This window comes from Cyprinodon variegatus, unplaced genomic scaffold (assembly GCF_000732505.1).
Source record: "Cyprinodon variegatus isolate N-32 unplaced genomic scaffold, C_variegatus-1.0 Scaffold509, whole genome shotgun sequence".
In the NCBI taxonomy this organism is placed as follows: domain Eukaryota; kingdom Metazoa; phylum Chordata; class Actinopteri; order Cyprinodontiformes; family Cyprinodontidae; genus Cyprinodon; species Cyprinodon variegatus.
The window spans coordinates 277,340-291,769 of record NW_015150962.1 but is presented as its reverse complement, the minus strand read 5'-3'; the positions used below and the strand labels follow the sequence as shown (position 1 = coordinate 291,769).

General features: G+C 36.0%; 1 protein-coding gene across 6 annotated transcripts in view; it reads right to left on the bottom strand.

Moving 5' to 3' along the window:
• The window catches only part of LOC107094855 (cyclin-dependent kinase 17-like), a 54,743-nt gene that overhangs the window by 4,766 nt on the left and 35,547 nt on the right, over window positions 1-14,430 (bottom strand). For 3 of the 6 annotated variants that reach the window (XM_015390720.1, XM_015390725.1, XM_015390724.1), the window contains 13 exons: window positions 13,103-13,228; window positions 6,997-7,053; window positions 6,795-6,909; window positions 6,570-6,664; window positions 6,421-6,483; window positions 5,941-6,064; window positions 5,186-5,306; window positions 4,455-4,552; window positions 4,247-4,352; window positions 4,025-4,067; window positions 3,828-3,918; window positions 3,671-3,748; window positions 1,684-1,805 (listed from right to left, as the gene is read on the bottom strand). In XM_015390720.1, coding sequence (XP_015246206.1) covers window positions 1,702-1,805; window positions 3,671-3,748; window positions 3,828-3,918; window positions 4,025-4,067; window positions 4,247-4,352; window positions 4,455-4,552; window positions 5,186-5,306; window positions 5,941-6,064; window positions 6,421-6,483; window positions 6,570-6,664; window positions 6,795-6,909; window positions 6,997-7,053; window positions 13,103-13,228 — 1,221 coding nt within the window. In that variant the 3' untranslated portion in view covers window positions 1,684-1,701. Of the gene's footprint in view, window positions 1-1,238; window positions 1,286-1,683; window positions 1,806-3,670; window positions 3,749-3,827; window positions 3,919-4,024; window positions 4,068-4,246; window positions 4,353-4,454; window positions 4,553-5,185; window positions 5,307-5,940; window positions 6,065-6,420; window positions 6,484-6,569; window positions 6,665-6,794; window positions 6,910-6,996; window positions 7,054-13,102; window positions 13,229-14,430 lie in introns of those variants that run through there. The other 3 variants (XM_015390721.1, XM_015390723.1, XM_015390722.1) reach the window with 3 other exon arrangements.

The following is a 14,430-nucleotide window of genomic DNA, read 5'->3' as shown; positions in this document are numbered from 1 at the left end:
TTTTTTTAATTAATTGATTAATAATCAGATAGCCAAAGGTTACTTAAAGAAGACTTTTTTTCAAAATTAAACCAAATGAAATTAAAACTTTTCAACTTTAGGGGTTCTAGATTGAGCATGCAAAATGTTTACATATTTTGTTTTTTACAATTTTTGTATAATTGCTGCTCAAGGCGGGTCGCTCTGTCAGCTAAAGGCACGGTTTAGAGTCTTTATACTCCAGTTAACGATTAATTAATTACTAAATTAGTTGACGATTATTTCAAAAATCGATTTATTAGGATTAATCCGATGAATTGTTTCAGCCGTAATGGAAAGAATTAAAAATAATGGCATACCTACAAAGGCTAGTACCCTGGTAGGCTGGATAAAATATTAATCAAAGTATTTTAACTCTGGAGGAGATTCACAGATCCACAGCTCAGTTGAGATAAATTAGGGTCGCCATCTCTATGAATGTAGAAGAGTGGCAAGAAAATGAAATCACATATACCGATTGCCCGTAGGAGACACTGCAAACACGAGGCAAAAGATCCAAAGCGTTACAGAAAAAAACACCACCTCAGAAACATGGTGGACATGAATGATGCTATGGGCTGAACATTTCTTCAGCAGGTCTGGGGAAGCTGTCCAGATTAAATAGGAAGATGGACAGAGTTAAATACAGATTGACCCTGAGGGGAAAACTGGAAAAGATTTGAAACAATCAGCAGGACACAAATCTGACCATTGCCAAGAATCCTTCACAAGACTCAAAAATTGTGGTTCATAGAAGCTCTTCATCCAAACTGACAGGAATTAAGGTGTTTTGCAAAGATTAAGTACAAAAAATTGACGTTTCTAGATGATCAAGTGGGCACTTAGGGGACTAAAGACAAATGTTTACCAAATGTTTCAGATTTCAGCTTTAAAAAAGAATAAGAAAAAAACAGGCATCATTTCCTCTTACCTGTTGAATTTTGCACTATTGCACTATTTTAAGCTGGTGTATAAGACACTTTCTGCTGTATGGTTGAAAGTGAGAACAATTTAAAATGCATTTATACTTTTGCAAGGCTTTATACTTTGTGCACATGCATTACATCCACAGCAAAAAAAGTCACAATTTGTATTTATTTATTTTTTTAACAGTGGCTCATACTTACCAAATTATTAAACACAGCAATAAAATAAAAAAACACACATTTCCATGCTAAAGACAAAAAAACAAACCCCATCTTCAGAAAACCTAAACTTACAGACTCATGATAATGCTACATCTCGCGCTGCAGAAACCTAAACAGGACTGCAAATGAAACCAGTCAAGAAACACCGTGATTTTGGAATACCAAACCACAGCTTCATTGAATCCTTTAAAAAACAACAACTCCACGGCTGATTAAAGCAGCTGAGATTAAGCTTCTAGGTTAGGCTTTTATGTTGGGGAAGGCAGAGGGGGAGGGGGTAATAAAAAAATCAGGGGAAAAACTCTATCAAGAAAAAAATCAAAAAGGTGAAACCTTACGGTGATAAACAGCTGAGAGTACGGAGGAAAAAAAAGGGAACAAAACGTGACTGAATGAGGTGCAAGGTGCACATAAAGTAGGTTTTTAACAAAGACAGGGTGTTGAAAGAAGAAGAAATGCCAAACAGCAACAGGAGAAGTGAAAAGAAGACAGTCTGAGAGAAAGAGACAGTATTTACCAGATTGACAGGGCCCAGTCAGCCAGTAGAAGTGGAGGAGAGATTGTGACTCTGAGCCCTGGGATTGGCTGCCTCTCTCTGGAAGTACTGCGAGGGTGCAGAGCCTAGCTTATGGGCCACCACTTTTTTAAGGGTCAGGGGAAAAGGAAGGTTGGGAATATTGAGGTTTTAAGGAGGAGTTTAAGGCAGGAACACAAGGGAGATCAGAAAAAGGATTAAGGAAAAGATGAAACAGAGCAGAAGAAGAGTGCATGGCCACCAAAGAGAAAAGACAGTTTACTTAAACAGGACAGAAAGACGACAAACAGTAAAAAAGACACACAAAGACTAAAACAGCGTAACATTAAAGTCAAAGGAAATGTTGAAGGTATTATAAAGTAAATGAATTAAAACACAGTTTATGTAATGGGTTTGTTTGGATATGTTTGTTTTTCTATCTAACTCAAATAAATCAAATCAGTGGAGAATAAAGCATTCAAAACCAGACTTATTTTGTTTTAAGCACATTTAAAATGATCTATTTCTGCTTCCGACTAACTGACAGAGGAGGAGGATACATTCAGGTTTTAATTATGTAGCACCTGATACCTTTGGACCATGAAGAGTTTTTAATTTTCTCCTTAATAGGACCAGTTTGAAATTGTTTGCTGCAGTTTGTCCTTTGACCCTTTTTTTTTCTCGATCTTTCCATAACCAAAACCTCCATTACTGCATATTATCATCACTTTTTGTGATTCACTTGCAGAAAACAGTTAATAACTGAAGTAAAAGAATAAATATCTATTTTTCATATAAACCCATCTCAGTCAGAGCTTACCTGATTAAAAACTTTGTCAGGAAGAAGCTAAATCTTCACCTCTGTCTAAAACCTTTTGCAGCCAATGTAACGTTTTCTCACAGAAGTGTTCAGTATTTGGCTTTTCCACTAAAACTCTGATCCCCTTTTAACTTTTCCCGCTTGCTCCAGAGTTACCATGGTAGGTTTGCAGCTGGACTATCCCCTTCAAATGATGGCTTGAACACAAAGGTTTAACTACAAACAAATAACGCTGTTTGCTAAGTAAAGGACTTTTAGAGGGAATTAGTTGCATTTTTTTTTTATTTTAGTATTTGAAGAATGAAAGAATAAATTATGCATACCACACTTTAATGGATTCTTTAATGTATTTTTCTATTCTCCCTTTTCATCATAATCATTATCTAATCTGTGCAGAATAGAATAGAATAATATAATAGAATAGAGAAATACTATCAGAAAACTACTATCCAGTATCAATATATGCTCCATAAATCTACAAAAACAGACAGAATAAAAATTTAGCAAAGTTCCAGTTTGCATGGAAAATGACAAAAAGTTTTAAAATAGTTTGAGAGGTCTGACTACTGGGTAAGACTCTGGACCAAACTGGTGACTTAAAGCTGACTACAAAAGCCCACAAGTTTTTAAATGGACTTGTTACAAAGCAAAAAAAATTTGTTTAAAAGATTTTATTTTATTTTTTAAAGTAAAGCTGCTGTAAACTGAAGCCCAATCAATAAAATTATAGCAGTTCATTGTAATATATAATTAATGATAGCATTCAAATCTTAAGACTTTGCCTGTAAAAAACATTAACTTTGTTACTGCAAGAAAAAATATGGAGCTATAATCTGAGTCCAAACCAAAGCTGACTAAACTGATTGTTAGAATTTGTGTATTTGTGGACTGAATTCAGAGAAAGTATCAAACCCTACAGTAATTATACCAGTTTTAAGTTTTTAGACATGCGTTTAATATTGTCATTGAGCGTTTCAAGATGGACGTTATGAAGGAGGACACTATTGAGTGACTCGACCACAGAGTGTTATGAGACAAAACATAAAGGCAGCACAAAAGAAAAAGGGAAGCAAAGAGCAGAGAGACAGGGAACATATCCTATCGTCCCAAAAGAGTGAAGGGGTCCTGAAAGTTTCTCTTTCCTTCCTGGGTTTATTACGGGGTACTTACTTGACTCTGGATGAATCGAGGACCTCTTCCCTGGATCTTTATGTAGTTGGATGCCTTTTACAGAGAAGATGGAAGCAGCTAAAAACATAAAGACACATATTTGTTAAGAGAGTTCATTCTTTAAGCTAATAATTGAACTTATTACAGCGGCACTCACTGTCAGGCAGTGACTGAAGGTTCTCTCCTAGAGTTTTGAAATACGGGTGTCTTAGAGCCTCTTCAGCTGATACTCGATTCTTTGCTTCAAACTTGATATATAAAAAAAAGACAGGAATGGTAATCATTCATCCTGATCAAAAGGTCTGGTTTTCTGTGAGGGTATTTCCATAATTAAAGAACAGAAATGTGTTTTACCTGTAAGAGCTTTAAGAGTAAGTCAAGTCCATCACTGTCTATCCTGTGAGAGAGAGTAAGAGTGGATGAGAAGACGGTGAGTATAGTGCTGATTTAATCTGTACAGATACATTGCCAAATTGTAGAAGTGAATCCCTTTAAAATATATCTGTTTTGCATCTAAAACATCAAAGGAGCTTGATCTACAAACATGCAAGCTGTTCAACACAGAGTGCCTGGTACCTTGGTGCATGGTTGACGATGGGTTCTGCGTGGTAGCGGGGGAAATTGTATGTTTTAAACTCTTCACTTGTAGTGATTCCCGGCCAAGTTGCTTCTGTGGGAGTACCTGTTGGAAAAGGACAAAAAAAAAAGGAATAATTAGCATTTTACAAAAGCATTAAACTAGAAGCTGTCAGAAAAATCTGACAGGATCTGATGGATTTCCAACCTAGAATACGAAATATGAGGTGCAGCTCATCCTCCACAGTCGATCCAGGGAAAAGAGGCCTGCCTGTGATCATTTCATAGAAGATGCAGCCAACACCCCTGGAGAAGTAAGGTAAAAAAAAAAATAGATAATGCAGTAAGAATTAGAACAAGGAAACAGAAGTAAACTAAATGTCACACAAGTCAGCACTGAAGTGTTTGGTGAGATAACTTTCAAAATAATTATAACAGAGAAGGAAGTTTATTGGAGGAAATTCTTGTCTAGATTAACTGTTTAAACATAAAGCAAATTTATTGATGGCAAATAAAAAATATGTTTGGTGATTGCTTTCTTGCAAAATCTGTCTGCAAAGACCTAAAGGTCTTATGAATCAGACATTATGGGACTGAACCTTGAGCATAGTATTTTCCTCTTTGTGTAACCTTCACCCATCAGCTAGCACTACACTTCCTAATAACACAACATTACAGAAGGACAGAAGACAGATAAAACCTTAAAGTTTGATACCAAGTATGTCTACACATGAAAAAAGCGAGCTAATGGAAAATTAAGTTAGGTTAAGATCACCTAAACATTTTTAGAACCTGTGTAAAAGAGAAAAGGATCACAATAACAATTTTCTTTTTTCAGCCAGGTTTTCAAATCTTGAAATGTTTTTGCACAGTAAAAACAAAAAAACATTAATAGCTGGTGTGATAATCCCTGTATTTGTGGAAATTATGTTTTCTTACCACATATCAATCGGAGTGGAGTACTCAGTCGAGCCCAGGAGAACATCTGGGGGTCGGTACCATAACGTCACAACTTCATTTGAGTACGTCTTTGTGGGGACAGACTTGGCCCGAGCCAAACCTGAATAAAAACACACCTTTTGTGTCATAAATGTGCACAATATCATGAGGAAAGAAACATAATCACCTTAATTGTGATGCGATTTTCACTTTACGCCATTCAGCAATTAATTACAAAAGGTTTCTTTAGGTCATTATGTCAATATCCATACTATACCACAGGAGGGCAGTGTTGGGTAGTTCACATAACCTCCTGTTTGGGCTGATTCCAGTTATAGTTATAGTTTTATATATATATATATATATATATATATATATATATATATATATATATATATATATATATATATATATAGTTTTATAATGTAAAGGAATTTGGTAATATATAACCACTATTCTTCAATTGAGTAGACAACAACACTATGCCTTAAAGGGGACCATGTCTATTAGAGCACAGAGGCGTAGAGGAGTGAGAAAGAAAACAGTACACCAAATTTTATTTCACTAAAAAATCCAAGTGTGGTGTAAAGTGTATATAGAAAAATAAAGACAAGGTGCTATGGAAACGGTTTATCATAGGGAATTAATACATTCAAAGGGAAAGTTTTTTAAAGGGCTTTGCAGAAGTAAAAGTACAGCGAGTTGAAATGGGGAGAGACCATTTTTAGCTTGCAGTTGGTTAAACGTCATCTTACCAAAATCTGCCAGCTTGAGTTCCCCTTTTTCATTGATGAGCAAATTCTGGGGTTTAAGGTCTCTGTGGAGAACCTTCCTTCTATGGCAGTAAGCAAGACCTCTTAGAAGCTGGAATAAGAAGATCTGAGGAGCCAAAAATGAAATCATAGTTAGCAGCTGTAAAGTTGTGTTCAATGAAGCCATTATGGATCTTGACATCAGATCATTTTAGCAGATTAATCAAGATAATATTTTAAGTTAGAAATTAATTTGATTAATTTAGTAAATGGATGTCCCTGTTTTAGATAACTGCATCCTTGTTTTGGTCAGACATTTGTGTCACTGTGGGGAAAAAAAAACCCTGCGTGGTTTTTGGACAAATTTTAAGAGCAATTAAACAAACTACTCTGACAACATGAAGCAATCTCTCTTCAGTAATAAAAATAGATTTGGTTTAGATTATATTTCTCTACAGAGTAGATGCAACATCTGAATATTACCTTAACATTGTGAATACTCATGATGCTTCCACAGTCATCCATGTATTGCTTGAGGTCTTTTTCCTGTAAGGGAGAGCAAATATTCATTGGGGTTTTGGAACGTTATTGACCTTAAAATACACACTTTATTTGGTTAAGGTGACACCTACCAGGTACTCAAACACCAGAGTCAGGCACTTGTCCGTGTGAATGATGTCATGAAGAGTGACAATATTGGCATGTTTCAAGTCTTTCAGCAGAGAAACTTAAAAAGGAAACAAAAATGAGCCATAAATCTTCTATTTTCTAATGTCTCGCCTTGACAAAGATTACAGTATGTATTGTGGTATTTTCATGTTAGGGGTAGCTTTAACTTTTCGATTGGGGTGTAGTACCTTCTCTTATGGCTGTGCAGGGTGCGCCCTCCTCGTGCTCCAGGCGTATCTCTTTCAGAGCTACTAAATTGTCTGTCAGCTTGCTTCTGCCTTTAAACACTGTAGCGTAGGTTCCCTGCATGGATGGGAAAACATGTGAGTGCATTAATAAAATCTTGAGCACTGAATATTGATTGAAGCCATTTTTTATTATTGATCTAACCTCGCCCAGCTTGTCCAGCTTGATGTACGTCTCAAGTTTCCCAAAGCCGATTTCAGACTGTAGGAGGGGGGAAAAAAAAGACGGGTCAAGTTAGGCTGGTTCCCTGGATCTTGTCACATTGTCACTCTGCCAATTTGGTTTGGTTTTCACTGCACTTTATTTGGAGGAAAGCAAGCCCTCAGCAGTTCATTAAGCTAATTATCTCTTGAAATCCTCTGTGTCATGGTTGTTGGAAATAAAAAAATCTGATTGCCCAAGCACTATTTTGAGAAATAGGTATATTTTTGCCAAAATAAAGGCTAAACTTAAAAGGGACCTTCAATAAACTAAACTGTACAATTCTGCAATGTAAATATTGGTAACAAACAGACACTCACTGGGCTCTTTATCAAGTAAAGCTTGCTAGTACTTGACTGCATGAAAACTGCCCAAATTCTCTATGGTATGGATTCAATAAGGTTTCAGACACAATCCTGAGAATTTGGGCTCTTTATGATACGACAGAATCATGCAGTTGCTGCAGATTCATCATTCCTCCATGACTGAAATGGTTTCTATTGAACTGAGATCTAGTCACTCTGAAGGCCATTAGGTACAGCAAACTAACCGTAAAGGATAACTTAAACTTCACTACATGTTGAATTAAACTGCTAGAAGTAGCAATCAACAGATGGCTACACTGTGGTCATACTGGAATGATATAAACAGCAGCTATGCTTAGGTAAGTTGTAGCATGTAAACTATGGCTGATACCTAACAGTGCCTAACAGCAAACAGTGTGCCAAGAAAATATATTCTTCACCATTATACTAACACACTGAAACTTAAAAAAAGGCAGGGTGCTTATATGTTGTTTACAAGAAGCATTTGTCTGATCATCTGAATTTAACATCAAAATTATTGAATTGTATAACTTCCATTGTCTGCACTGGAACACTCTCTGGAGCACTTTTTGACTATAATCTCACTCACAAAAATAAAATTCATCCAGTCTTGTTATGCAAAGGTTTCAAATCTGTCAACATCAACAGAGCTGCAGCTCACTGCTCATATTTATCTATATAAATATTTTAGAACACAATTTCTGTTTCATATTGGAAGGCCTTGCATTCTCTAACTAATCAGATGCAAGCGGACATGTCATTTTATTAAATGACAATAATTACGGCCTTTGTTTATAACTCTTTAGAACAGTTCCTCTCCACAAACAACCCTGATATATTCAATGGGCACTTTATGTTTGGCTTTAAAGAGCTCTATAGAGGTCCACTGGGTATTTTTCCATCTAAGTAAACTCTGGATTAATTCTGTCGTTAGTTAATATCCAACAGGTTCAGCTGTCACTGTATGTCACCACTGGGATGGCAGAGCATGAATTATTAATGAACAGATTTACATCAAGCTGTGACAGCCACAAGCCTGTCAGGGTGTATCCTTCTGTCCTTGGCTCTTGTTTATTTGTCTCAGTCATACACATTTAAACCATGTTTTTAACTTTCTGTGCAATAAACACCTCTATTCCATCATAGTGTCCATTTGAATGATGGGTCAGTTTATGCATTTGCACCTACAGTATATATGCTGCCTGACTTAGCCAATGATACCATGTCATCTCTTTAAAGGGGAATGTTAACATTTTAGCAACTTCAGAAATGTTAACACCATTACTGACTGTTTAACTAATCGTAGAATATGATACAACTTTTTGATAAATATATTGGCATCCATCCCCTTAAGTGTGAAAAGTCAAAACAACCCAATTGAGCAAACTCTCTCCCTGGTGCTTCAGCCTTTCTCAGAGCGCTGATGGGCAGGGCTGCGAGATCTTTGGTGGTAATGTCATTTGTTTCCAGTATGAGCATCTGCTGCTACATTGCATTAGCTTGTAAAATTCAAGTCCATAATATTTGGAAAATATCAGCCAAAAATCATTGCATTCCAAACAGTCCTGTTGTGGTATGACTATTCCAGACGCTAATACTGCCTTCGTTGTTCAGTGAGCCTGAGGATGATGCTCAATCTTTGCAAGTTTATATGCAAGGAGTTTAATCATTCCTTAAAATTCCAATATTAATATTTTTTGACAAAGTCTAATTCCTGAGTTTATCATTGCAGAAAGCAAGGTCCATAAACATATGGACAGCTCAGGTTGGTGAGGAAGTACTTGGTTGGTCTGCAGATGAGCCAGCCCTAGAACAGTGTCTGGCCAAACAAATGCACATAAACACATTCCTAAACCCCATGGAAAAGTTTAATAGAAGAGCTGAAGCTGCTTATAGGTGAAACAGGTGCCACCCCTTCATACAAATCCCTAGAGATCATGGGAGAAATGTTAGTCAAGTTCCAACATGTGTGCAGCGACAATCAACTGAATGATTAATACAAATAACAACAGCATAGTGCATCTGCCATACTAAAGAAAACAAAAAAAGGGCTAAAGTCAAACGTGAGCTGCAATGCAGGGAAAATTAACTGTTTTTATAGCAGTTGAAAGCTCTAGATTAGTCAGAAATATTTTTTGCACTTAATAACTATAATAAAGTCAAAATTTAAAGGCACCTATTCTAAAGCTACTCAGATCAGTACTGAAGAGAAGTAAAAAAACAATCCAGACATTCCTAAAAGCTGACAATACTCCACTCAGACACACAGAATCTTGTTTCTCTGCATAAAAACAGGTGATTTTTTTACTTCTTGAAGATGAAAATGACACAAAGAAAAAAATGCTGCTCCATTTTTCCAATTCAATGACAGCAGCTGTCTGAAACCATGCTTAAAGCTGTCCTGCCATTATAGCTAAGAGTTATTTTTGTGAGAAAAGTGCAAAGAATCAACATCATCACCACATTTCCTTGGTCTACACTATTCCAACTATACTTTTACTGTGATAGAATCAATACTAACATCTAAGCAATGCAGCATGCACTTTGTCTGCTTCAGGTATCTCTAAAACTATAAAAGACTAAACCTCTTTGCATCAAGCCTACTTTCGGAAAATGGTCTGCCCTCCAAGTACCTAATGCTTTGTGAACTTGCAAGCAGTATGCGAGTGAGAGAGCAAGTGTGTGCGTGCTTGCATATGCTTTCGATGGCAACGGGTTCATTTCTTTCTCAATGCTTCAGTGAGCTTACTCAGCAGAACTAGGTCAGAACAAGTTTTAGAGACAAAATTAAAGTAACAGGACAATATGAGCGTGGTTTTTGTGCAGGGACAGCTTAGACTGATGTATAGATGAACCTCAAGCATGAAATGCAAGCGTTGAAATGTCTGCAGCTTTGAGTATAACATGGACTGAGAAGAGAACTCTTCAGCAACATTTCATTTGCAACTATGGCTCTTTTATCTGCCGCTTGCGAGAAAGCTTAATACTGTGAGAGATTTAGTGTGTTTGAGTGGGAGAAAGAAAATGACAGCTCCTGTATCTGCAAAGAGAAGTGGAGGATGGCAATGAGAGGTGGGAGTAGAGAAAAACAAAATCCCTTTTATTAACACGTTGTATCCAGGTACCAGAAGTATTATCAACATGTTGAATTATCATTCTTATTCATGCTATCCCCTGATATCACAGAACATTTTCTGAAATAAAACAAAAAACTTTAAAATCCAAAATAAGTTTTTTTTTTTTATCAGCTGAATGAGAAAAAGGTCAGACTGTTTACAAAACACAATAAAAATATCAGGAATCAAAATTATGGAGCTGTTCATACTGCACAGATTAAAAAAAAGATTATATAGATATCTTCATTCTAAAATTATATTTTTTTATTTTAGTTTTGAGTATTTATTTATTGGGGAAAATTTTCAAGGAAGAAAGAAGTGGGCTTTTTTTCATAGATTACTATACATCTACCAGATAAGAGCTTCTCTCAACTACCAAACTTTACAGTCAGTAAAAAAATTAAAACAACTATAACTGTAGGAAAAAAAATTATAACTAAGCACAATATGATGGCAAGGGAGGTAAAAAAAAAACCATCTCTAAAGCTCACAGAGGAACGGCATCTTGAGCTGTCCTTAAATATCCTTAACAACAGTTGGGACTTTCTCTACATGCCAGCATGCTGTGTTAGAGGCACGTCTGTTCTGTCCTATCGTCACACACATAAACATGGAGTTTGCCCAACTTTAATGTGCCTGCTTTGGCCACATGGGACTAGCAATGAGCTAGTCAGTGCCAATCAAGGTGAGTCTGACTTGAAAAAAAGGAATAGATATGTTAAAATGCCCCTTGTGACACACTGGCAAATATTACTGATGATCTATGAAACCATATATTGATGATCCATTTCTTTTACAGAGGATATAGAAACATTTTTACAGCGCATGGCAAATTGGATTCATTAGATACTGACTACATTTATATTAAAGTGCATTGCCTTATACCAGAAAACTGAAAACAGTGTCATAATCTGGCACTCTAGTCCAATATAAAAAACAGAGGCAAAAAATTAATGAAAAGTTAATCAGAATTCAATATGCTAAAGCCATCTCTTTTGTTAGAAAAATAATCACTTCTAAATGAGGAAACTTTTAATGGTGTTGAATAAAAGCACTAAAACTAAAAGTAGCATTTTTCTAACTTTCTTCAGTATGGGCTCATCTAGAGCAATAACACAATGCTTTACTATTCACACATCCTTACTTGTTGCAATAACAGTGTTAGTGTGCATTGAAATGAAACACTAAGTTATCTCTCAGCACCATCCAACACTGAATCTCACCAACCTGCTTTGAATTATTGATTATCTGGGGGCAACAGCAATGACCGAAAACTGATACCAACCAAATTCACTTGCATTACACAGGAGAAGGATCGGTGATCAAAATACAAGGTTTCAACTAAGGGGATCGGTTATGTCACACCAGATCTGGTTACGGTAACAGACGAGAACATCAACAGCCCAAAGACAATTACGTTAATACTTCATACAGAATAGGAAATGTGTATGTATATACTATATACTATATACTATATATATATATATATATATATGTAAAAAAAGATTCTAGTTGTACCAAGAAATTGCACAAATCAGTAGCTGGTCTAAGACTTTTCTGCGGCTCCATCGTTATTATTTCCTTTTCACGCCCTTTCTGTATTGCTCCTTCTTATCTAAGCTGAGAGTGAAATCCTGTTCAGGAAAGGAGCTGCTGCAGATGACTCTGACACTGCTGCTGAATTATTGATTGATCTATTACATCACATACATTTAACCCAGAGGATCCACAGCTACACACACAGGTGGATGAACCAAATGATCCTCAGCCCAAATTTTACAGGAAACTCTTGCCACTATAATCTTCTAGTTCCACTTTTCACCTCCTACTGTACAGATTTGATCATTTTCCAGCAAACCTCTCCCCAACTATACTTGGAGCTGTGTAAGACTCCTGAAAAAAAAAAAAAGCTGCATCATTTAATTGCTTTAGGGAGGGAGCCAGAGACAGTGTATTAGCTATGTCAAATAATTACAGCAAATATGATCGGTGAGGTTAAATCTTCTCAAATTTCAAGCCATTTAGTAATATGGTTTGAAGATACAGTAGGAAGCAAACCAAGGTGGATTTAAAAGGCAGCAAATATGCAGCGAACAGGATGAGTGAAACACAGAGCAGCGAGGAAGGGATACCTGAAAACGGGAGAAACTAAATCCAACACAAAAGCAAGATGAGCACTAAAGGGATAAGATGGAATAATAGAATATTTTGCATATGAATAATATTTTTTTCATTCTTCCCATCATCCTTTGCTTTGTGCATCCAGCAGTGCACCCCTCCCATCTCTAGCAACCCTCCCCTGTCCTGGATACATAATGCAGAAAATCTCATTCATCCCCCTGCTGAGGCATTGTAATCCTGTAGCATAACTCAGTGTGTGTTTGAAACAGCTGTTTGTCTCTCTGTAGTTAGAATGTAATGTAATAATATCAGTCAACCATTACAGTTGCTTGTTAAGCAAATCATATTTTATCCAACCAACACAGGATCAAATAAAGGACATTAAAAACTGACCAACGGCATGTGCAAAGATTGCAGTTACAGAAAAAAACAGCGTATTTAATTATGAACATAGATGAAAATATATCCAACTGCGCATTAACTGACCAGCGATGCGCGTCGAAGTCTGCGGCTCATGGGTTTGTCAAAGGGCGGGCTGTTCATGGCAAACTTCTCCAAGTAGCCCTCTGGCAGTCTGATATCAGCAGGGAGAGACAACCGCTTGTTTATGTCCTGAGAGAGGAATATACAAAAAGAGAGAGAGAAAAAAATGACTTCTAAATAATTTATATCTTTAGACTGACAACTATCTTTACTTACTTAAGATATCAATTAAAAATTTAAACCATAAATATGAACGTTTTTAAATTCTGAAACATTTTTTGAGGCTACTTAAAATAAATGTATAATATTCAACTATAAATACTAAATTCAAATTTAAGAATGACTGGATGATCACATCAAATTAACAATTTAAAAAAACACATTTTGACAAGAAATTATAAAGATTATCACAACCTACTTTTTCCAATAAGCTTTATAACACATGCAATATAGCTCATACAAAGAATAGATGAACCCAAATAAACAAAACTCAAAAATAAAATATGGATTAGCATTTTGGATCTTTGAAAAGTTTGACCTTTTAAAGCCTAACCAGGGACTGGGCTGCAAACATATAGGATAGCTCTTTTTTTTTTTCAATTTCAACTATAAACAGAGCTCTTATTCAAGTTTTGAATGAATAAATCATTTTTACTATTATCATAAATTCTGAAAATTATGATGTTTATAAATGTAGTTCATTTGCATTTTACAATTAGGATTTGGGAAAGGAACTAGAGGCAGGAGGAGAAAATGAGTCTCAGGAGTGCCACAACTGGCGCTGCGGGTAACTGCAGCCACCAGCCAAGCCGGAAAGTTAGCACACAGAAACACAGACAGAAACAAACATATATAGCAAGTATTTTACTACGACTGAGGGGCACATGCATTGTCTCATCTAAAATTCGGCCCCAAAATCGCAGTACATTATGCAGCCTACTTAAGAAAATGGAGAGATGCATGGATGGGCTCGTTTCTTTAAGTTATAACGCTTCATCACCCATTAGCATAAAAAAACTAATTGACATGCATATGTATTCTTTTAAAGTTCCTGCCCCTAGTTCCTTTAAATTATCTTAAATGTTTAAAAAGATAAGGAGATTGGTCTTTCAAATGAAAAGTAAAGAAAGAAAGACAACTTAAACAATCCTGACAGAAAGGTATATAAGAAGATATGAAATACATCAGAAAATAGCATAATGATGATATTTTAGGTCTACAATGGCCAAAACAATTTTATCTTAATTTAGCAAACGATTTTTAATTCTACGAAAATGTATTTCTTCTTTGAGGCACCATTAAAGCTTGCGCTATTCCAACAGAAAAAAAAA